At 39.8% G+C, this 22675-nt stretch overlaps 1 protein-coding gene across 1 annotated transcript in view; it reads left to right on the forward strand.

The window, feature by feature from the left end:
- ppp1r16b (protein phosphatase 1, regulatory subunit 16B) overlaps positions 1–22675 on the forward strand; it is a 117101-nt gene that overhangs the window by 92265 nt on the left and 2161 nt on the right. Inside the window, exons 3-10 of the mRNA XM_058054677.1 lie at positions 4728–4798; positions 15399–15544; positions 15623–15726; positions 18596–18720; positions 20105–20230; positions 20306–20381; positions 20577–20706; positions 21942–22104. Of these exons, the coding sequence (XP_057910660.1) occupies positions 4728–4798; positions 15399–15544; positions 15623–15726; positions 18596–18720; positions 20105–20230; positions 20306–20381; positions 20577–20706; positions 21942–22104 (941 nt within the window). The remainder of the gene's footprint in view (positions 1–4727; positions 4799–15398; positions 15545–15622; positions 15727–18595; positions 18721–20104; positions 20231–20305; positions 20382–20576; positions 20707–21941; positions 22105–22675) is intronic.

Raw genomic sequence — 22675 nt, forward strand, 5'->3', positions numbered from 1 at the left:
CTCCAATATCACAGGAATGTCGAATCTTGGGCTTGTTGTCCTCTTGTATCCCGCTTGTTACTGGACGCTAACATAGCCTTGCTGCTTATTATCTGTGAGCTATGAACCCCGGAGACACTGGCATCCTGGCAGTGAGAACATCCATGCTATAAAGTGTCCTCTACTTCCACCGTTGTTCAGTAGAGATAGGGAATGGCACTACAAACTGAAACTATAACGGTATTTATTGGAGAATTACCTACCAGCAGTTTGCAGTTTTTTGTTTTATTTAAAACAATCATGCATGTTTGCATTGCGTTCCCTTACTGTACAGGAAATGAACCGAACCATGACCATTGTAGATTAGTAGTCGAGAGTTCTGAAGCTTGTGGTTTAGATTAATGGAGTAATTGGTTGGGTCTGGATGGATCAAATCATTCATTCATTCATTTTCTACCGCTTTTTCCTCACAAGGGTCGCGGGGGTGCTGGAGCCTATCCCAGCTGTCTTCGGGCGAGAGGCGGGGTACACCCAGGACTGGTTGCCAGCCAATCACAGGGCACATATAGACAAACAACCATTCACACTCACATTCATACCTATGGACAATTTGGAGTGGCCTAGCATGTTTTTGGAATGTGGGAAGAAATCGGAGTACCCGGAGAAAACCCACGCATGCACGGGGAGAACATGCAAACTCCACACAGAGATGGCCGAGGGTGGAATTGCACCCTGGTCTCCGAGCTGTGAGGTCTACGCGCTAACCACTCGACCGCCGTGCCGCCTGGATCAAATCAATATGAACCAAACAAAGACAGTTCATGGTTTGGTCCATAACATATTAGAAAGGGGGCAAATATGATCTCTGTTTTCCAACGTCAACACTGATGTGTGTGAATATTTTGATTTGAACACGAAGATAATAAGTAAGCTTTCAAAGATGACTTACGCAATTAAACATTTTCAAATTTGAGCGGCTGGAATTAGAGTATATTCATTAATTGAATACCAAAATAGTTGTCAATGAATTGGATAATTAATTCAAAACACATTTATTTTCGATTAGTCAACAGATGACAGGGCTCTACATTAAAAACAAAAATGACTTGCCCATGGGGAATCCTTAAGGTGAGAACTACTTGGCCGAACTTGCACCATGTAAAATGAAAAGACTGCCATAATGATATCATCTAATTTTTGTGGCATCAAAATAAACGATTCTGATTGGTCCAAGATTTGCAAGGATTGCTTTGCAAATTACCAGCGGAATTACGCAGTCCGTGTTTTACCAACACCCAACAAAAACCGCTTTAAAAAAAAACTCTTCAAAGTATGACATGCCAAAGTGTACTTGCCCGACGGGAATATCACTGATTGGATTTACTTGCCCCAATTTTATTTTAACTTGCCATCGGTACATCATTATTGTCGAGCCCTGGATGAAATGTGTTGTCTGCAGAATAAACTGCACAATTTTTGAGAAAAAACTATTGCAATTCTGCAGGTATCCACTGTATAGTATCGAGTACATAGCAGTGTATCATATGCTCATGTGACTATTCCATAATACCACAAACTGCCAAGAAGAATCCTGTTGTGCTATGTATTATTTGACCGATTATTTTTGCACATTTTGGTCAAAATCAACTAAATGTGTAGCTATTGACCGCTATGACCTGTAAGACCATGGATGACATTGCTATTGCCGATATTGCATGTAGTATTGTCAGCGCAACTGTCAAGATAACAGGAAGGAAGGGTGTGTTCTTTTTTTTTTTTCCGTAGCTGCTGTTTGTTTATCTATCTTTCTTTTTATCATTTGGGAAGCATCTTGTCCACCTCCTGCTTGTCTCTCAGCTGGAGCGCGCTCAGGAAGTCATGTACAAGATGTGTGCGCTGATTGTTTGCGACGGGAGATAAGACCCTCCCATGTAATGGATTGCTTTTTAAAGACGGATGGAAACAACTCACTGCTACTTTTTCCCCAGAGTCAGTGACCCTTTTCGGGGACTTTTACCGACTTTACTTTTCCTTATTATGCCAGACATGGGCAAGAAGAGGTTCATCCTTTTAGATGAGTTCAGGTGGCATTTAGGTGGCTGTATATCATGTACTATTATGACAAATCCCATCTGTCTATCAATCACATATGGCACACATGGCTTCAAGTCATGCACTGTTGGCGCTATATCTTCATTTTAATACCTTCATTTTATGACGCCAGTGGCAAAAAAAAATTGCGTTTTTGATATGGCCCATAAAAATGTACACATTTTTGACACGTGGCTCACCCTCCCCTGCTTTGATGTTGATGTCCTCCTCCAATTTCTGATCAACATTTGCAATAAAAGTGACTGAAGTCGGAATGCACAACACTCCTCTCTTCAATTGCCATTGTTCACTCAGGACACAATCCCGGTTTAATCCGTGAATATTCCACACATGCTTATTAAACACATTTAAAGTATAACATCTAGAGTGACTCACCACTAATAAATTATAATGAAGATGATCCATGAATACATGGAATCAGAGTAGCCTTTAGCCTGGTCGCACACTGTGCTGCGTTCAAGGACACATCAAAATAGCTAGAGAACAATTTTCTACACCTCGGTAAAACATCTGATTGATCCTATTTATTATATATTGTGTAAAACTATGGCAGCAACAACATCAAATGAAAAGCATTAAATGAATACAGAGCCACCACTTAGTTTTTCTTTTTCAGAGAGGAGGTGTTCCACAATTATGCACATTAGCACTCAATAAAGTCATGAAATCTTACTTTGCATAGCAAATATGAGGTGAAAAAAACAAATAAAAATACATCCAGACAGTTGTGCTGTCTGTGCATGGGAGAATTATAGATGGTGCGTTCAATGACCACCACTGGGGGATTTCTAACTAATAGTTAAAGTATTGTAATCCAAAAATTTTATGAGTGTGTTTTAAAAGAGAAATGAAATTACATTGACTTTGCCATTTTAATTAAATGTTTTGTGACTATTGCCTTGTGTATTTTTATTTGTACATTTCATGAAGGAAAGGTGCATGGTGGCAAATGTTTCATAATAACTGTTTCTGAATGTTCCTAAATAGGCTTTTCAAATTTACAACAAGTATCATAAACAAAAAAAATCTTATTTAGAGGTGACACTTTAATTAAAAAAACATGTTTGTGTCAGTGTGAGTGGTCGCTCGCTCGCTCACATTTGGTATTTGCTGAACCTTCGTGGGCGAGTGTAAGAGCTAATATGATGATATTAAAGAAAAATGGTAATAGAGGCGGGGTACACTCTGGATCTGGACATATAAACAAACAATCATTCACGCTCACATTCATACATATGGACAATTTGGAATGTGGGAGGAAACCGGAGTACCCGGAGAAAACCCACCCACGCATGGGGTAAATGTACAGGGAGATTCAAACCCAGGTCTTCTGATGTCCTGACTCCAGCCAACATTCTAACCACTCAACCACCGTGCGGCTTGCTGACTATATTATTTATTATCATTTAGGGGTGCGTCGATTGATTGGCAACTGATTCGTATCGGCTGATATCAGTGAAAAAGTGAATTTCATTATATGGTTTAAAGTTTTTGTATCTTTTTATACAAGACTGCTGGTTTTAAATAAATCATCTTATATAGTGATACATCCTAAAAATATTATGATATATGCTAAAAGTCCATATCGCCCAATCCTACTGAATATAAAACCATCAAAGTGCTCCCCCTCCCCCTCCCCACAACCACCACCACCACCGCATCCATTAGATTTTTCAGTCTAAACCAATGACTGCCAGATCAGTTCCATCACACTCAGCTCTCTAATTAGCTTTGTGTATTTAATTGTGATGATTTCCTGTGTCCATGTGTCCGGAATGTTATGTCTTGAGTGAAACTAATCGTGAATGAAAGACGCCAGTTTGTTTGTTGCTGTTTGGACAGTTTGAATATGGGCTTTCTTTCCCTTTTTAATTAGCAAACATCAGTGGGATTTGTTTGTATGGCTTGTGTGTGTGTGTGTGTGTGTGTATGACTTCATCTCATCTTGTCCTTGCAGATATTTACGACACACTTTGACATGATAGAGAGACTCTTGTCATTCCAGCTCCAATACAGTGGAACATACAAATAGTTCAATGTCATTACATAAATTGAATGGAAAATCTATGAAGCGGAAAAATAATAAGCAAATAAGTCCAGATAAAAGGGATGTATAATTCCCCTGAATGCACACATAAGGTCAATTTGAAAAAAAATACACGTGGTTGTGATGGCATGCAAAATGCATATCACTGTCACAAAAGGACAGGTAAGTTCCACAGGACAGACATGTTTGTTTTGGTTTTGGCACGCCTGCTCAGTGTGAAGGAAAGTTGGCGGGGGATGGGCATTTGTCGATCACATGCTTTTTCATGGAAATCGTCCAATTTTGATCAGTGGCTGATTGAGCATAGCATCCCTAATTTACATATAGCCATGTTGGTAACATAGCAGCATATCGTGACAATGCTAGCATAACCCTGCAAATTGCAACAGGAAGTTAAGCAAATGCACCAACTGTAGTATCTCTTACTAGCATAGCCAATGCGTAAGATATTGCCGTGTACTTTCAGGCATCATGAATTTGTGGAGGGACACGCGGCAAATTAAAGCCAATAGAAAGAAACCCTGCATTTAAAGAGCAATATTTCCTCGTTGTCTGCTTGCATTAATGCCTCCGTCTTCTTTCTCAATAGTGCGCTACCTGCTGAAGAACAACGTGAGCCCAGACCTCTGCAATGAAGATGGCCTCACCGCACTGCATCAGGTGATTTGCTCACTTACCAGCTCCTCTTCTTAAGTTACTGGTCACAGCAAGCTCCTTTGTGCTCTATTTCTGCAACCTAATGACTGCATGTTTGATATTTCACCCCCCAAAAGAAGACCAAGATCCAACTTTATTATTTTGAATCAACAATCATCATGCATTCTCTTATTTAGTCTCAGGCAGTAAAACAACTTTTACTTGCTTAAGTCGTGAAGTCAAGTTCCATGGAGGTGACGCAACAAAGGGAAATCAGTACAATTGAAATATACTTTAAAATGAAATACACTAATTCCTTGTTTATGGCTGCTAATTGGTCCCCAGACAAGACTGTGATAAGTGAATTTAAACAATGTAAGATTCCTTATTTAGAAATTCATATATGCAGCAAAGAATAACACACCTATAATTACCTTCACACTCATATTACCCAATATAGTAGACATAATAAGAGACATAAGAGAAAATAAGACATAATATAGACTCATACGCATATGTTTGACTAATAATTGGTTGTAGTCAATCACGAAACATATAAAAAATATTGATGAATATATTTTACAAAGTAGACATAATAAGAGACATAAGAGAAAATAAGACATTTAAGACATGAATAAGACTTGTGCTCGCATGTGTAACAGTAGCCCGTGTTAGGGATTATTAAGCCTGTTGTGAGATCATTCAAACCTGCAATAAAAGCCTTCCCCAATATAGTCAACATAATAAAAGACATAATAAGAGAAAAGAAGACATGTAAGACATAAATAAGACTTGTGCTCGCATGTGTAACAGTAGCCTGTGTTAGGGATTATTATGGATTTTGAGAGATCATTCAAACCTGCAATAAAAGCTCACCCAATATAGTCAACATAATAAGTGACATAATAAGAGAAAATAAGACATCTATGACATAAACCAGACTCATGCTCGCATGTGTAACAGTAGCCGGTGTTAGGGATTATTATTCCTGCTGTGAGATCATTCAAACCTGCAATAAAAGTCCACCCAATATAGTAGACATAATAAGAGACATAATAAGAGAAAAGAAGACATCTAAGACATAAATAAGACTTGTGCTTGCATGTGTAACAGCAGCCCGTGTTAGGGATTATTATTCCTGCTGTGAGATCATTCAAACCTGCAATAAAAGCCCACCCAATATAGTAGACATAACAAGAGACATAATAAGACAAAATAAGACATCTATGACATACACATGCAAGCATGAGTCTTGTTTAACAGTAGCCCGTGTTAGGGATCATTATTCCTGTTGTGAGATCATTCAAACCTGCAATAAAAGCCCACCCAATTTAGTAAACATAATAAGAGACATAATAAGAGAAAATAAGACATCTATGACATAAATAAGACTCATGCTTGCATGTGTAACAGTAGCCCGTGTTAGGGATTATTATGCATTTTGTGAGATCATTCAAACCTGCAATAAAAGCCCACCCAATATAGTAGACATAATAAGAGACATAATAAGACAAAATAAGACATCTATGACATAAACAAGACTCATGCTCGCATGTGTAACAGTAGCCCGCGTTAGGGATTATTATTCCTGTTGTGAGATCCTTCAAACCTGCAATAAAAGCCCACCCAATATAGTAGACATAATAAGAGAAAATAAGAAATAATAAGAGAAAAACTAATAATAGGTTGTAGTCAATCACGAAACAGCATTTATTGATGAATATATTTTTCCAAACAGAGTGAAATAGCAAAATTGTAAACATGAAGTGGCGAGGGATTACCGTACAGTTGTTTTATATTGAGGAAACAATTTCCTCAATCGTGTTGCAGGCAATTGAAAGTAGCTCTAGTTTCACTTGTTACTGAAGCCATTAGTGGCGCTAATATACCGCTAATTTACATTCCAATCACTTCTAAACAGGCCGGTTGTTTAACTTATGACTCAATTATGAGCCATATTCACATGGCGCCTCATTTCATCACAAATCAAGCTACCTCACTTTACAGTCATCACTAATCACTCATTTTCCTTGAGTGTGTGTTACCGATAATTACACTTAACGATGATATATCATATCATGGCCATTTAGGTTGTGGGATTCTTTTTTTACCCAAAATATTTAAGTCACGCCACACTCCAGTTCAATGACTTAGTGCAGCACGACACAAACCAGCATGTGGCCCACTCAGTCTGCAGTACATACAATATATAATATATTATATATATATAATATAATAATACAATATGATGTGCCACTTAGAAAGACATCAGAAGCTCCTTCCTGCGGCCTTTTCATGCCCATTCTTTTATCAGGGTGCTTGAAGGCAAATGTATTGAGCCAAGCGCGGGCGTCCTGGGGGGGGGCGGCTGTCGTTCCGTGACTGCGAATGCAGACAAGCACATCTTCTCCCAGAAGAACAGGAAGAGCAGAAGTAGAGAGAATGGTGGAGATGGAACACAAATTCTGTCTTTACAAAAGATATTATTGGGTTTGAGTTGTTGAGGGGCGACACGGCGGACGAGTGGTTAGCGCGCAGACCTCACAGCTAGGAGACAAGGGTTCAATTCCACCCTCGGCCATCTCTGTGTGGAGTTTGCATGTTCTCCCCGTGCATGCGTGGGTTTTCTCCGGGTACTCCGGTTTCCTCCCACATTCCAAAAACATGCTAGGTTAATTGGCGACTCCAAATTGTCCATAGGTATGAATGTGAGTGTGAATGGTTGTTTGTCTATATGTGCCCTGTGATTGGCTGGCGACCAGTCCAGGGTGTACCCCGCCTCTCGCCGAAGACATCTGGGATAGGCTCCAGCACCCCCCGTGACCCTCGTGAGGATAAGCGGTAGAAAATGAATGAATGCCCCTTTGTATTGAGTTGTGGACTCTTATAGAGCAGCTACACACAATAACCCGCACAGCAACTTTTTCCAGAATCTGCACCTATTCCAGCTGTATTTCCTTTGATTTGTGCTTCCTGACAAATCGGTCTGTTTTAATTTATTGCTGTGATTGGTCACACACCCAAAGTGCCCCGCCTCTCGCCCGAAGACAGCTGGGATAGGCTCCAGCACCCCCTGCGACCCTCGTGAGGAAAAAGCGGTAGAAAATGAATGAATGAATGAGTTGTTGAGTTTGAACTTTCCTGGAAATATCCACCACAAACTAGTCTGGTAAGATGATGCCCCTTGCACCTTTGGCACGGGATTGGGATGGGATAAGATTTCTTTTCTGTGAGTCAAAACTTCTAATGCGAATATGATAAAATATGAGCATGGACTTTTGAGATGGACGACAAAGTGACTGATTTTCCACAACAATGACCTGCTTAACTAAAGCTAGTCAGTGACAACTGTGGTTGCTCCGACGGCGTGAGAAGCTTTGACATAGTGACAACGCTGTAGCATAATGAAGCCTTGAGAGGGCGGCTGGAGGGTTAATGGCTAAGGTTATAGTGGAGGGCCCCGGAATACATCACAGCCATGTCAATCTCTGTAACATCCGTGTGTGTGTATGTGCGTCTATGATCATTGAGCTCAGAGGCAGCTGAGATAGATGTGACATCTCATTTCAAGAGAGATCACCTTCTTTCATTTCCAAGTGTGTGTCGTTAATGGATGACAACACAAAAGAAGTGGATGGTTCTGATAGAGGCATGACTTTCACTAGTCTACTTCCATACTACCAGCCAGCAGCCGCTTTTGTTCAGAACTGCTCCGGTCTTGAAGAAAAAATGTGCAGACTGATCGATCGGAATGGAAAATGATGACACCCACAGCTATCGCCTAAGGGTCATTGCTGTGATGTGTTTTTTTTCGGCAGCCCATATTTACAGGACTCTGAAATAGCAATCATGCCGGAGGGGATTGACAGACTTGGACTTCTCTCGGTTTGTGTTGCTTACCTGTCTCAGCAGGAGGGTCGCTGGAATGTCTACAAATAAGCCAGGATAGAACAGAGCTTGACAGATGAAAGAAAGGGATTCAATGAATATGCATCATATCCATGACAAATTATATTCTTAACTCAATTTACCTGGGGGCCACTGGAGCTAGGGTCTGGGCAAGGCTGGGCCGCATCAGGTTTTCCAAAAAAAACCAAAACGCATTTATTAAAAACAGAAAAATATACAAACTTTTTCAGTGCTTTGGTTCCGATTTTCTACAAGAAAAGCTCTGATAAAACATTCCACTGTTCTCAAATATCTTCATTTTTATTTTTCTGCACAAAATAAGATGAAAAATAAATAAACAAATCAAGAATAAAGAAAATCAATCAATCAGTAATAAATAAATATAATAATAATAATAAAACATCAAATAATAAAAACTTAAGAAACCACATATAGTTGGTGGGTAGACAAATTATTTTTTTCAGATTAAAATTAACAAAGCATTATTAGAGCCCTGTAGACATGACAAAACACGACTATAGTCACATTTATACTATTTTTATTTACAACATATTGCGCAACTGCAGGGTCTTGAGACACATGCTAACCCGCAAACTAGAGAGCTAGCGACCTAAACGGTAGCCTTCAAGTTATTTCTTTAAATAGCCAAAAACTTACCACTTCCACACGGATAGGGAGAATAACTATTAACAGTTATTTAACCTTTAACATGAACATGAATCAAACGTAATAATTTTTTCTGGGTACATGATACCATACAGCATCCAAGGTGTACCTCAGCTAGGATAGCCTCCAGCTCACCATAATGAGGCATGCTTGCAAAATTATAACTACAGGATCTCACAAAAGTGAGGGCCAAATCAATGTATATCTGCCCAACACTGGTGGCTTTGTATGGCCCAGCATAAGTGCTGCCGGCACTGGGAAGCAGCAGTTCATTATGGGAAACATCAATTCCAACTTGTACTGTGACATTGTGTAGCAGAGCATGATCCCCTCCTTTGGGAAACATGATAACTAACCCAAACACACCTCCAAAAGACGCTTTTCTGAGGAAGATGAAGGTGAGATACTACTTCAAGAGATACTTCATGGCCAAGGAAAAATATTTGGAAGTATTTGATGGGCCCCACATACAGTAGTATAGGGCCCTATTAATTTTTTACATATTCATTAAATGCAAAAAGCCTTAAATTTTTTGATGCAATACATCATTGACCAATTTTGAGTCATGCAAACATGCAAGCTGTTAGCATGCTAACAGCTAACATGAAACCACTGTCTATAAAAGTTTATAATTTTGAAAATGGATCTATTATGTCATTTTTTTACCCTTTGTATTGAGTTGTGGACTCCTATAGAGCAGCTACACACAATAACCCATACGGAAAACTTTCTGGATCTTCCAGAATTTGTACCTATTCCAGATGTATTTCTTTTGATTTCTGCTTCCTGCCAAAACAATGTGTTTTAATTTATTCCCCAATTTATGCCCACTCTGCTGTGATTGGTCACACACCCAAAGTGCTTCCTAACTATGAACCATGCAAGGAAGTCCGCCCCTCTGTGACATCACAAAGAGCAGTTTTACCACGCCTTTTGAAACTGAGCGTTTTGAGCCATCCCAAACTTCTTTCAGGGCTCACTTACAAATGTGCAAACCTCATTATCCGAAACCTTGGCATGGTTTAACACGAGGATACAACAATCTAACTACATTTATAGGTGAGAAAAGTGGAAAAAGACCCAGAACACATTGAAGAACACATTGTCTCTCAACTGGCCTGTGAACACCTTCACTCTGTCACAGTTTTGAAAAGCATTTTCAAACATAAACATGGCTGTATGAGCTATACAAATGAATGGCATTCAGAAAATGCATTCAAACATTATACACTATGTAGTATTATACACTGGTCACTCAACAATGGAAAAAAAGAAGGCTAGCATGTGTCAGTCTTATTTATGTCTTAAATATTTTATTTTGTCTTTTTATATTAACTATATTGAAGGTGATTAAGTATATTAAGGGTGATCATGGTGTGTTATTTCATGACCAGAGGGCTCTAATAATGTTCAAAAACATATTCATATAAATAATAAATCCTTTCAAGCGGCACGGCGGTCTAGTGGTTAGCACGCAGACCTCACAGCTAGGTAGACCAGGGTTCAATTCCACCCTCGGCCATCTCTGTGTGGAGTTTGCATGTTCTCCCCGTGCATGCGTGGGTTTTCTCCGGGTACTCCGGTTTCCTCCCACATTCCAAAAACATGCTAGGTTAATTGGCGACTCCAAATTGTCCATAGGTATGAATGTGAGTGTGAATGGTTGTTTGTCTATATGTGTCTATATGTGTGTACAAAAGCAGGTTCACATACAATTCTCAACAGAGCATTGTCATCTTAAAGAACATTAACAGATATGACAAACCAGTTTTCACAGTTCCTCATTAATGTTGGCTTTCACAGCTGTGTAGTAAAGTTAGGGAGAATAAAATGATATGCAACACTGGTTTACACGTTCCATAAATCAGAACCGAGCTCACAATTTTAACCCCCTCTGGTCTAATTCTGGAGGCAATATATTTGATGAGCTCAGCAGTCAGGCAGCTAGCAGGTGTGTGAATATGTAGGTTTACAGAGAGGCTAAGAAGATTAGCTCGGCTGTAAAAGGAGTGTGTAGGTTGTATTCTCTTGGCTTTTTCCTCTGAAGACATCTGCTCTTGCTGCAGGCCGGAACTGGAGATGCTAGATAATCCGTGTACTTCTTTCAGCAGAGTAGCAATCGTTGTGTCATTTCTGCAAGGCATTCTCGCTATTGTTAGGAAATGTGGGTTTTATTTTGACGGTGCATTGATGCAGGAAGTGGCTGAGAGTTATACAGCCTCCATACTGGTAATTCTGTATGTGTTTTTTTTTTGTTTAAAGTCAAGATGGCTTTACATAAGAAACACATAGAAGCAGGTGATTGTGGAAACATAATAGGCATATTAGGGCCACAAAGAATTACAAAAATGCTGCAAAGTTGGCAAAGAATTCAGAATTCTGAAATTCTTCTGGTTAATTAACAATGCTAAAGTGAATAATTTTTTCTTGTGAAACTTTTTTGTTAAAGAATTTATTTTTATATGTATAACTTATTGCTTTGATTCTTTATTCTAATTGTATTATTTTGTTCTCTTTTCATGACTAAAACCGCTTTGTAGATCCGACAGTGTGCATTAAGGGAGAGCTGTCAGCATGAGCTTTCTTTCATGAATAGGGGAAAAAATACAAGAAAATGGTTTGCTGCATATTTGTTACGTATGAATTGTTTTTGCTTTTATTACAGTGCAGTTTTGTATTTTTACCACAGGAACAATCAGTTGTACAATATTATTATTATTTCAATATTTTTGATTTTGGTGTCACTCGTGTTTCCAGTGGGTGGGTTTGATTCGTGGGCATCCTTGTCACGTCTTATCTGATGTCGCTGCAATCTGTGCTTTGCGTCTGCACGCTAATTTCATTTCCTCTCATGTTGTTGTTTAATGGTTTTGTTTGTGTGCACACAACCTCTCCACACAAGGCAGCGTCTCCTTATCGGCACAGCTTTGACGTTTGCAGCTACAAAACAACTCCTGATGTCTGCCTGGTCAATGGCTGGACTCATTTTAGCGCCGCATTTTCCATGTATCATCTGCCTTGACAAAGATAACACTCCATGTTTGAGCGGCTGCACTGTGTGTACATAATCCAATTTGACCTCATGACTTCATCAGTTGCCATAATGAAGGTCATCAATCAGCGTTTGCATGCAGGTACAGTGTGTGTGTGTTTGTGAGAGCAAGCTGTGGACACTGAGTGATGGACTGAAAGCGTCCTGCACACCAACATGGCAGGTGGCGGGGAGGATTGTAAACTGATGTGTGTATTCAGCCTCTTGTGAACACTCACCTCGGGCTTGCTAGTACACCCTTTTTCCTGCTCCTCCACCTCCAAACACTCCTGCTAGTTTGACATTGATGTTCTCCTCCGATTTCAGCTCAATATTTGCAATAAACCTGACTGTTTTTTTTAGATTAGATTCAACTCCAGAACCCTCCCCTCCTCTCTTCTTCAATAGCCGTTATTTACATGCCTCACACATACAAAGCATAAAATGTATAGCTTCTCACCACTAATGAATGATAATGTCAGATAATCCACTATGATGTGTTCACGGACCGCCAAACAAAGTACAAAATCCCAACTCAACAAGTGAAGAACATGTAAAAATTTTGGGTGTTCTAACAGTGGTCCATGAATGATGTACATTTTCTTCATTATTTCTAAATTATTACTGACTTATGCTTATGTTTTCATACAAAACAATTAAAAATGTCATGAAAAATCCACAAATTTGGGATGTAGTAGAAAACCAGCAGCTATCCTCCATCTGATTGACTAGCAATCAGACCAAGGTGTACCCCTCCTTTCGCCCAAAGTTAGCTGGGATAGGGTACAGCAAACCCCCACGACCATAGTGGGGATAAGCGGCATAGAAAATGATTGGATAGATCCTCTAAATTGTTTCCAAGCATGTTCAGCTGGACCATTATAGAATCTACTTCTACTTACAGATGAATTACATGCAAAATAATACTATTTTGTACTAATCTGTAACCACCAAAGGATGCTGAGAAGCCATCATGTACATACCCAGCATGCTTTGTGGGTGATAGGTAACATTTGGGTGATAAATAAACATTTTTTCTGCCATTTGGTGGCTGATCTGCCAACAAGGGATGCCATAACTCTGCACTTATCCAATGTAATAGACACCATATACCACATACAACACGTAACACAAAGTAGTGGAACAGGAGGCCACAAATGTTAGCAACACTAGCATAGCTACTGCGCTAACATTTTGGTTTAGACCCAACCATGATAAGTGAATTTCTGGCAAGTAGGATTCCAATTGCTATATTTTCATAGTTTGAATGCATTTTTTAAACATTAGAGCCCTCTTGACATAAAATAACACCCCTATAGTCACCCTTAGACTCCTACGTATTACATAATATAGTCGACATAATAAGAGTATAGAATAAGCCATTTAATACATAAATAAGACTGGTGCTCGTGTGTGTTTGTGTCCGTCTGACAGGAAGTGATGTCAAAGGTTCAGAGTTTTAAGTTGGAGTGGGTTATGGCCGCAAGAGTAGCCTGTGATAGGGATTATTATTGTTGTGAGATCCTTTAAACCTGCAATAAAAGCCTGTTGTTCCGGCGATCAAATTTGGTGCTTGTGTGTCTCACCCAAAATTATAGTAACATTACTGACACCTAGTGATCAGTGTAATACTACATATTAGGGATGTCCCAATCCGATTTTTAAAAATAGTCTTGCCGATCCGCTCCAGTGTTGATTTGTTTTAATAATAAAATATAAAATTAATAAATGTAAAATTAAAATGAAAAAATTACATTTAAAATATAAAAAAAATCATAATTTTTTAATGAATGAATGAATGAATAATAATCATTTGTTACAAACATTAATTTGTGGAATTAATATGGTGATGGGCGGCACGGCGGGCGAGTGGTTAGCGTGCAGACCTCACAGCTAGGAGACCAGGGTTCAAGTCCACCCTTGGGCATCTCTGTGTGGAGTTTGCATGTTCTCCCCGTGCATGTTTGTCTATATGTGCCCTGTGATTGGCTGGCGACCAGTCCAGGGTGTACCCCGCCTTACGCCCGAAGACAGCTGGGATAGGCTCCAGCACCCCCGCGACCCTCGTGAGGAAAAGCGGTAGAAAATGAATGAATGAATGAATATGGTGATGAAAATAGCTCTTCTAAGCATTAAAAATAATGCAACCAAAGTATTGCTGAATTTACTTTTGTATTACGCGGCCTGACCAACAGTTTTGTTTGGCTTATATAAAAAAAAGGGTCACTCACCATTTGCCCTTTTCATTCAGTCTTTTTCATATTTTGGGGGTAAAAATTGGTTATTTTAACAGCAACATCATATGAGGTTACCTCATTCTGAGCACATCTTCTGAGCAAAGGGAGGGAGGTGATGATTTTCCTCATCATTGGTGCTCATAAACAGGACCCATTACTGTTAGAGCATCGTTCAAAAGTCACTTTTGCATAATAGGAGACCTTTAAGTGTCATTTAAGGCGTAATCAAGGTCTTAATTGTGCATTATATAATTGTTGACTCCCTGCATGAGGATAGTTAAAATGAAGGTGATAAACATGCAGCTGTTATCGTAGGAACTAAAAGTACTGGCTGTCTATCAATTGTATTCATAGGAGCTCCGGTAGATGTTATGAATGAAAGAGCATTGCATCATATTTGACTATTATTGAATTCAAGAAATAACTCATGGCTGGTGTTGATCTCGCTGCCACATCGTGTCTTTGGCAACAATTGAGATGTACTTACATGCATGTTGAATTGTTTTATGCATGTAAAACTATAAAAACCTGTTTTGGATTTACATTGGAGTACGTTTCCATTTGAGACCTTCTGGAACAGATTCCTGACGCTATCCAAGTGACCTCTCAGGGATTTTGGCTGGCATCATCACCACCTGCATCAGCTCTGTGGAACTCAGTGACAGAGAGCTCTCACATGGCTTTAAGACATTTACAGTTTTGACAGAATTTAACTTCTTTATTTCTTCTTCTTGCCGAAGCACATCTTAACTTCTCGCGTCACTCCCTCCTCCTGCTGTAGTGCTGCATAGACAACTATGAGGAGATGGTGAAGATCCTGCTGGACCGAGGAGCCAATGTTAATGCTCAGGACAACGAGCTGTGGACGCCGCTGCACGCCGCCGCCACGTGTGGCCACGCCGGCCTGGTCAAGATACTCATTGCGCAGTAAGACGCTGTGTAGCGTGGAAACTATTCAACGATGACAATCAGACACTGACTTTCACTTGCTAACTAATTCCACAGTGGTGCGGATCTGCTGGCGGTCAACTCTGACGGCAATATGCCCTATGACCTTTGTGAAGATGACCCTACACTGGATATTATCGAGACAGCCATGGCCAACAGAGGTAGCCCTTCCATCTACACTCATTGGTTTTTTTTAGCTTAACTCTAAAGCAATGCAGTTAATAAAGTAAAGGAACATGCATATATTGAGTAGACTAAAGTCGGTATATATCTTGGATCACACTATAGATTAGTATCTCCATTTAAAACAATTATGCAATGCTTGTGAAAATATGGAGTTTGAGACTCACACAAACAAACAGTCTAACAAAACGCCTCACTCACAGTGCAACCAAAAACAATACAATAATCCCTAGTTTAGCACAGTTAAGTGGTTTCAGGTGAATTTTCAGTAGGATTTCTTCTTTATGAATGGAATATTTTCATGCATAGAAAGCCGCCTAAATTTGTTTTGGAACATTATTATAGGCTGCACGGCGGTCAGGTGGTTAGCTACAGGCCACACAGCTAGGAGACCCCAGTTCAATTCCACTCTCGGCCATCTATGTGTGGAGTTTGCATGTTCTCCCCGTGCATGTGTGGGTTTTCTCCGGGTACTCCGGTTTCCTCCCACATTCCAAAAACATGCTAGGTTAATTGGCGACTCCAAATTGTCCATAGGTATGAATGTGAGTGTGAATGGTTGTTTGTCTATATGTGCCCTGTGATTGGCTGGCGACCAGTCCAGGATGTACCCTGCTCTCGTCCGAAGACAGCTGGGATAGGCTCCAGCACCCCCGTGACCCTCGTGAGGATAAGTGGTAGAAAATGAATGAATGAACATGACAAAACACGACTATAGTCACATTTAGGGAGGATAACTATTAACAGTTATTTAACCTTTAACATGAACATTAATCAAACGTAATAATTTTTTCTGGGTACATGATACCATACAGCATCCATAACAAACTTGCGCGGGCCGCACTAACATTAAAATTTCATATCAAGGCGGGGGCCCACGGGCCACATTTGTTTGAGACCCCTGATGTAGACCTCGCAATAACCTCCTTAAAAGCAGATGGGACTTCAAGCTCTATTTAAACATGTCAAAGTCTGCCGTCAGTCTTATGTTGTTGTTTCACGGCCAGCGAGCAGACACGTTCAGAGCAACACGGCGTGGCAGACTCGAGTCTCTTGTACGAGTGCCAACAGCGGCGCAGCGGTGCAGTAAAAGCGAGTCAAGCCGGCAGTAAGCCCCATAAACATTGCTGACGGTGCCTTCCAGCGAATCCCCCAGTGAACAATAAAAAGTTTGCATGGAAGCCTGGTGGCGGCGCTCAGGACTAAAGGCTGTACTGCAACACTCGGGTGCTCCTCACTTGGCTTCTTTTGGCAGGATGCAGATAACGCCACAGTAGGTGAGAAGAATGCAAATAAGACCATCAAAGGGAGACGCTAATTGCTCTCATAATGTTGCCAGAACTGTATAAGACCTCCAGAGATGATGTTGTTGCAAGCAGACTGACTCTCTTCTACCACACGCTTAAAAACACATGAGGCATCCACTCATCGTATCTTCATAAGTGGAGTCAAAAGTCATAAATAAATGCTAAAAATAAAAAAAAACTCCTCCATCCGGAAGGTCGTACAAACAGTGAACTGCCATTTAGCATCTGCCAATAAGCCATGGAACACACATAGAACAGAAGAGGAGTAGAATGGTGCTAAATATTGAGCTTAGACATGACATTTACAAAACCGATGCCATTTTTTCATTTTTATAGGCATAGAAACTAGCAAATGAAGGGAATTATCATTGCAATTATGTTTGGATCTTAGTGGAAATGACCTAAAACTGAGCTTAATACAATATAATAAATATAAGACGATCCTGAATATAAGATGACCAGAGAAAAAAACAAACAAAACCAGCTAGATTGCAATTAAAACAGGAAATTATATAATATTTCTTAGAATTCCCCCTCTGTTCTAGGATATCTTGCTAACAACCTTCAAGACACATTTTTCCAGCGTGTCTCTCCAGGTCACTGGTATGTGTGAGTGACTGGAAGAAAAGCTCTAGCTCGCTTGGATTGTTTGACACCACTTGACACTATCAGTGACTAACACACTAATAGTATTTTAAAAACACTCAAACTATTTTATACTAATATATTACCCACAAGGTTTCCTCCCACATTCCAAAAACATGCTAGGTTAATTGTCGACTCCAAATTGTCCATAGGTATGAATGTGAGTGTGAATGGTTGTTTGTCTATAGTATGTGCCCTGTGATTGGCTGGCCACTAGTCCAGGGTGTACAGGGTTTGCTCGTGAGGAAAAGCGGTAGAAAATGAATGAATGTATGAATATTACCCACAAAGCATGCTGAGAAACTGTGTGCATGTGAGCTTCCCAGCATGCTTTGGGGGTTATAAAATAGTAATGTTAGTTTGTCCATGTGGTGCAATTATACTGTGTGTTCCACGTGTTACATTGTATTTTTGATGTGAGTGAAGTGGCTAGGGATGTTGTTTATGTTGCTTTTGTTCAATAATGTTCATTGGACTATGTTGTGTGTTTGACAGCTACACACCGTCTCCGCACAAACAATGAGAAGGGAAGTACTAAAGTATATACGCGGACAATGTGCAATCATTTGTCTTTTGCTTTAAATTTCCATATGTTTTTTATTGTATTTCATTGTTGTGATAATGATTCCACTTCATTTATTTATTAGTATACACAGGATACTGCTTACGGTGCTGCTGCTATTGGAACCTTAATTTCCCTGTAGGCACACTCATAGGGAATCAATAACGTTCTATCTTATCTAATCTAATATTTTACAGAAGCCTCTAGTAACAATCCATGAACCGTTCAGCAAAACAATCAATGGCGATCATAAATCTCTGTAAATTGTTGCAATGTGTTAGTAAAAAAAAAAACAGCAATTAACGTTGTTTGTTTGTGTAATTGTTCCGGCAGGCATCACCCAGGAGATGATCAACGAGACACGAGCGTCAACAGAGAGGATGATGCTGGGAGATATCCAGGAGCTCGTGCGAATAGGAGAGGAGGTCAACCAACAGGACTCGCAGGGAGCCACACTGGTAAGATACTTGGAAATATACTGTGTATAATACTATGTGTATTATACATACTATAGCATATGGAAATATAAAAAGATGTTGGGGGGCATTTTGGTACGCAGTAAAAAAGCTGAAAAAAAAATTCCAAATATATATAGATATATATATATCCAAAGTATCCAAAAATTTGTTTTAGCGTATTATTATGCCTTATTGCTCTTTCCCCCATTGTTGCTGTTGTTTCTGGTTTTGTTTTTTAATGCACCGTATTTTCCGGACTATAAGTCGCACTTTTTTTCCTAGGTTGGCTGTTCCTGCGACTTATACACCAGAGCGATTTATAAATGAAAAATATATATATATAATTTCACAGACAGCCACAAGAGGGCACTCTAGACTTACCAATATCAGAATCAGAATGCCCTTTATTGTCATTTTACATATAGTAGAATGAAATTGCAGCAGCTCCATTTTCAGTGCAAGACAGTATAACAGTACAAAATATAGAAAATAGAATCTCCTAAACAATTAAATATTTAAAAACAGTCGACGTTATCTTACAAAGACAACTGAGAATGACAGAACACAAATGCCCCCTAAAAGAAAATCATATTCTGCAGACTAGAAGCTGCAAGTAGTGAAATTAGCATCTGAAAACAGTAATGGAGCAGCAGAGAGAAAGTTTGGAATAAGTGAGAAACTTGTTTGGGACAGTTACTGTACTTAAAACTGTTATGTTACATAAACACTAGATACCTTTTCTGTTCATGTTTATTTTTTGTGTAGTTGAATAACCATTGTATTAGCATATCTTACACCTATTCAGCCTGTTCTCTATTCTTTTATTCATGTTAGAACTTTCCTTCCAAAATGATGTAATGTCTGTTTTGGTCAAGCAGTTTGTAAAATAAATTTATGTATTTTTTTGTTTTGTTTTTTTCTACCTATTCATTCATTTTTTGGCCTTGTGTGACTTATACTCCGGAGTGACTTATAGTGGAGAAAATACAGTAATTTGTAGAATGTGCCACAGACCAATAAAAATGAGCTGTGTTGGACCATCCAAAAATTGCAGGAAGAGTGACTGTAAAAAGTGATAATGTTGCATTTGAAAAAAAGTGATGAGAACATGCCCTACTAAGCTGAAAGATTTGGCCTCTGCCTTTGGTTAATCTTCATTGTACATGACCAATCAAAAACAGTGCCTGCTAGAATCTTTGGCAAAGGCCACACAGGAAATTGTGGGAAGTTATGTAAGGTTAATCTTTTGTTTTCAGAAGAAATGCTTTTTGTTTCACGCTTTGGATGTGGAGGGACGGACAGTTTTCCTTCCTTGCACCGTCCGTTTTATGTAATTTGTGTATTTGTAAAAAAATATGTGAATAAGTTCCTTGTGTCATTGTAGCTGCACATCGCAGCAGCAAACGGTTACATGCAGGCCGCTGAGCTGCTGCTGGAAGGGGGCGCTCGCATGGATCTGAGGGACTCGGATGGGTGGCAGCCACTGCATGCCGCAGCGTGCTGGGGTCAGGTGAGATAGACGGAAACGGGAAGCAGAATGGTGCAGCGACCGCTTTTGGTTATTAATGTAATGCTTCTCTTTCAGATGCACTTGGCTGAGCTACTGGTGTCTCATGGAGCCAGTCTCAATGCCAAGACTTTCCTGGAGGAGACCCCCATTGGTATATAGACCCTAGAAGCCACTGGCTTCTCAAAATTAACTTCAATGTGTCTTTTTTCAACTCTAAATCTGATAAATCACATTATAGCAGCATGCAGGACACTTAAAGTGAAGTTTACTGTGCATTTATACATCTGATTTTCCCGTGGACGTCCATAAGCCCGCTTTCGCCTGACACACACTTTCATATTTTCAGATTTGTGTGAGGACGAGGAGTTCCGAGCCATCCTGCTTGACCTCAAGCACAAACATGATATCATCATGAAGTCGCAGCTCAAACACAAGACCTCCCTGTGCCGGAGAACATCCAGTGCTGGCAGTCGTGGGTGAGTGCTGACACCTGCTGGCCGCCAAGCTGCTACTACGCATTCAGAGTGACGGGAGTCAAGAGATGTTTTAAGGGTTTCCACCAAGATAGACGTCAGTACTATCAGGATTCCTCATAATCCATAGCAGAAACTGACGTTTTAACAATGCTAGTGGCTGAAACTTCATTGTTTATCAAAACCCTAGTCCTCTATTTAGTTTAAATTATAATGAACATTCACACCATTCATTCATTTTCTACTGCCTATCCTCACGAACGTCATGGGGGTGCTGGAGCCTATCCCAGCTGTCTTCGGGCAAGAGGCGGGGTACACCCTGGACTGATGGCCATCCAATCACAGGGCACATATAGACAAACACACTCACATTCATATTTCAATTTAAACCAATTGGTTGTACATTATTACCTGATTTTCTCTTGTGTATTAATAATTATTCTTTACCGAAGCAAAATTTGTTTAGTACATAAATATTTGTTAGAATACTCGATTACGAAAATACTTGCCCTAATATTATGTCTTATTAGTTTCTTATGTCTTATTTCCTCTTATGTCTACTATTTTGGGTTACATGAGTGTAAAGGCTATAATAATCATTTATTCATTCATTTTCTAGTGCTTATCCTCACAAGCCTATCCCAGCTGTCTTTGGGCAATAGGCGGGGTACACCCTGGACTGGTGGCCAGCCAATCACAGGGCACATATAGACAAACAACCATTCACACTCACATTCATACCTATGGACAATTTGGAGTCGCTATTTAACCTAGCATGTTTTTGGAATGTGGGAGGAAACCGGAGTACCCGGAGAAAAGCCACGCATGCACAGGGAGAACATGCAAACTCCACACAGAGATGGCCGAGGGTGGAATTGAACTCGGGTCTCCTAGCTGTGAGGCCTGCGTGCTAACCACTCTTCACCCCACCGCCTAATTCTGAACATATAATCCGTATATATGTAATAAATGAATTTAAATGAATAATTCTTCATTTGATTGGCTGATTCAGTTTTTCTTTTGAGGACCTAGAGCATAAAAACTCAAGTCGGAATTCCTTCTATGAGGAGCACCGCACTGTTTTCCATGCTCCTTTATAACAGGAGCGCTTTGCTGTTTTTATTGATAAGCTGATCAAAAGTAAAAGCGCTAGTCAAAGATCCTGAAGAGTACCTACCCTGGTGGTAATGTTGCCTTCCTGCTTTGTCATCTCACTTATCCTTCCTCTGCGTCCACAGGAAGGTAGTACGGCGAGCCAGCCTGTCAGACAGACACAACCTGTGCCGCAAGGAGTACGAGACGGAGGCCATTGTGTGGAGAGGAGGGAGGGAGGAGGACAAAGAGGAGAAAGAGGAGAAAGAGAAGGAGTCTGATCAGCAGGAGAACATCCATGTGCTTCATGTGAGTCCTCGCATCCTCTCACCGAATATGTTCTACTAATTAGTACACTGGGGTCCACTATTAGGTCCACTGAAGCAGACAATGGATAATTCATGATATGCGACTAATGGGTCTAGTTTGACTTCATTTTCCTTGCACACCTTATTCAAATAGCCTTGAGCGTTTAGGCATGTGAGTCTGCCCTTCAGCATCGCCATCTCTCGCAGGAGGAGATGCCCTTGCATATGTGGTTTCCTATTTTAACTAACATTTTAGCATGAAGTGTCAGACATTTTCTCTAGAAGCCATCTGGTCAGGTAGTATTAATTTGTATTAGTATTATTATATAAGTATTATTCAATTGGACGTTTTTCATTATTCTCAAAGAACTTGTCTGGTTTCTATTCTAATCTATTTTGGAGCCAGCAGCAGATTTTTCACTTAACATCCATCTTGTTTGATTCAATTATCGTGTTACATAAAAGCAAAAATTTTTTGGGTTTGGATTTAATAAAACGAAATCTGAAAAAAAACCCTCTTTTTTTGGTGTTGGTTTCAAATGAACGAATGATAGACTCTTACTGCCTTCTTT

The sequence above is a fragment of the Doryrhamphus excisus genome, chromosome 18 (assembly GCF_030265055.1).
Source record: "Doryrhamphus excisus isolate RoL2022-K1 chromosome 18, RoL_Dexc_1.0, whole genome shotgun sequence".
Lineage (NCBI taxonomy): Eukaryota > Metazoa > Chordata > Actinopteri > Syngnathiformes > Syngnathidae > Doryrhamphus > Doryrhamphus excisus.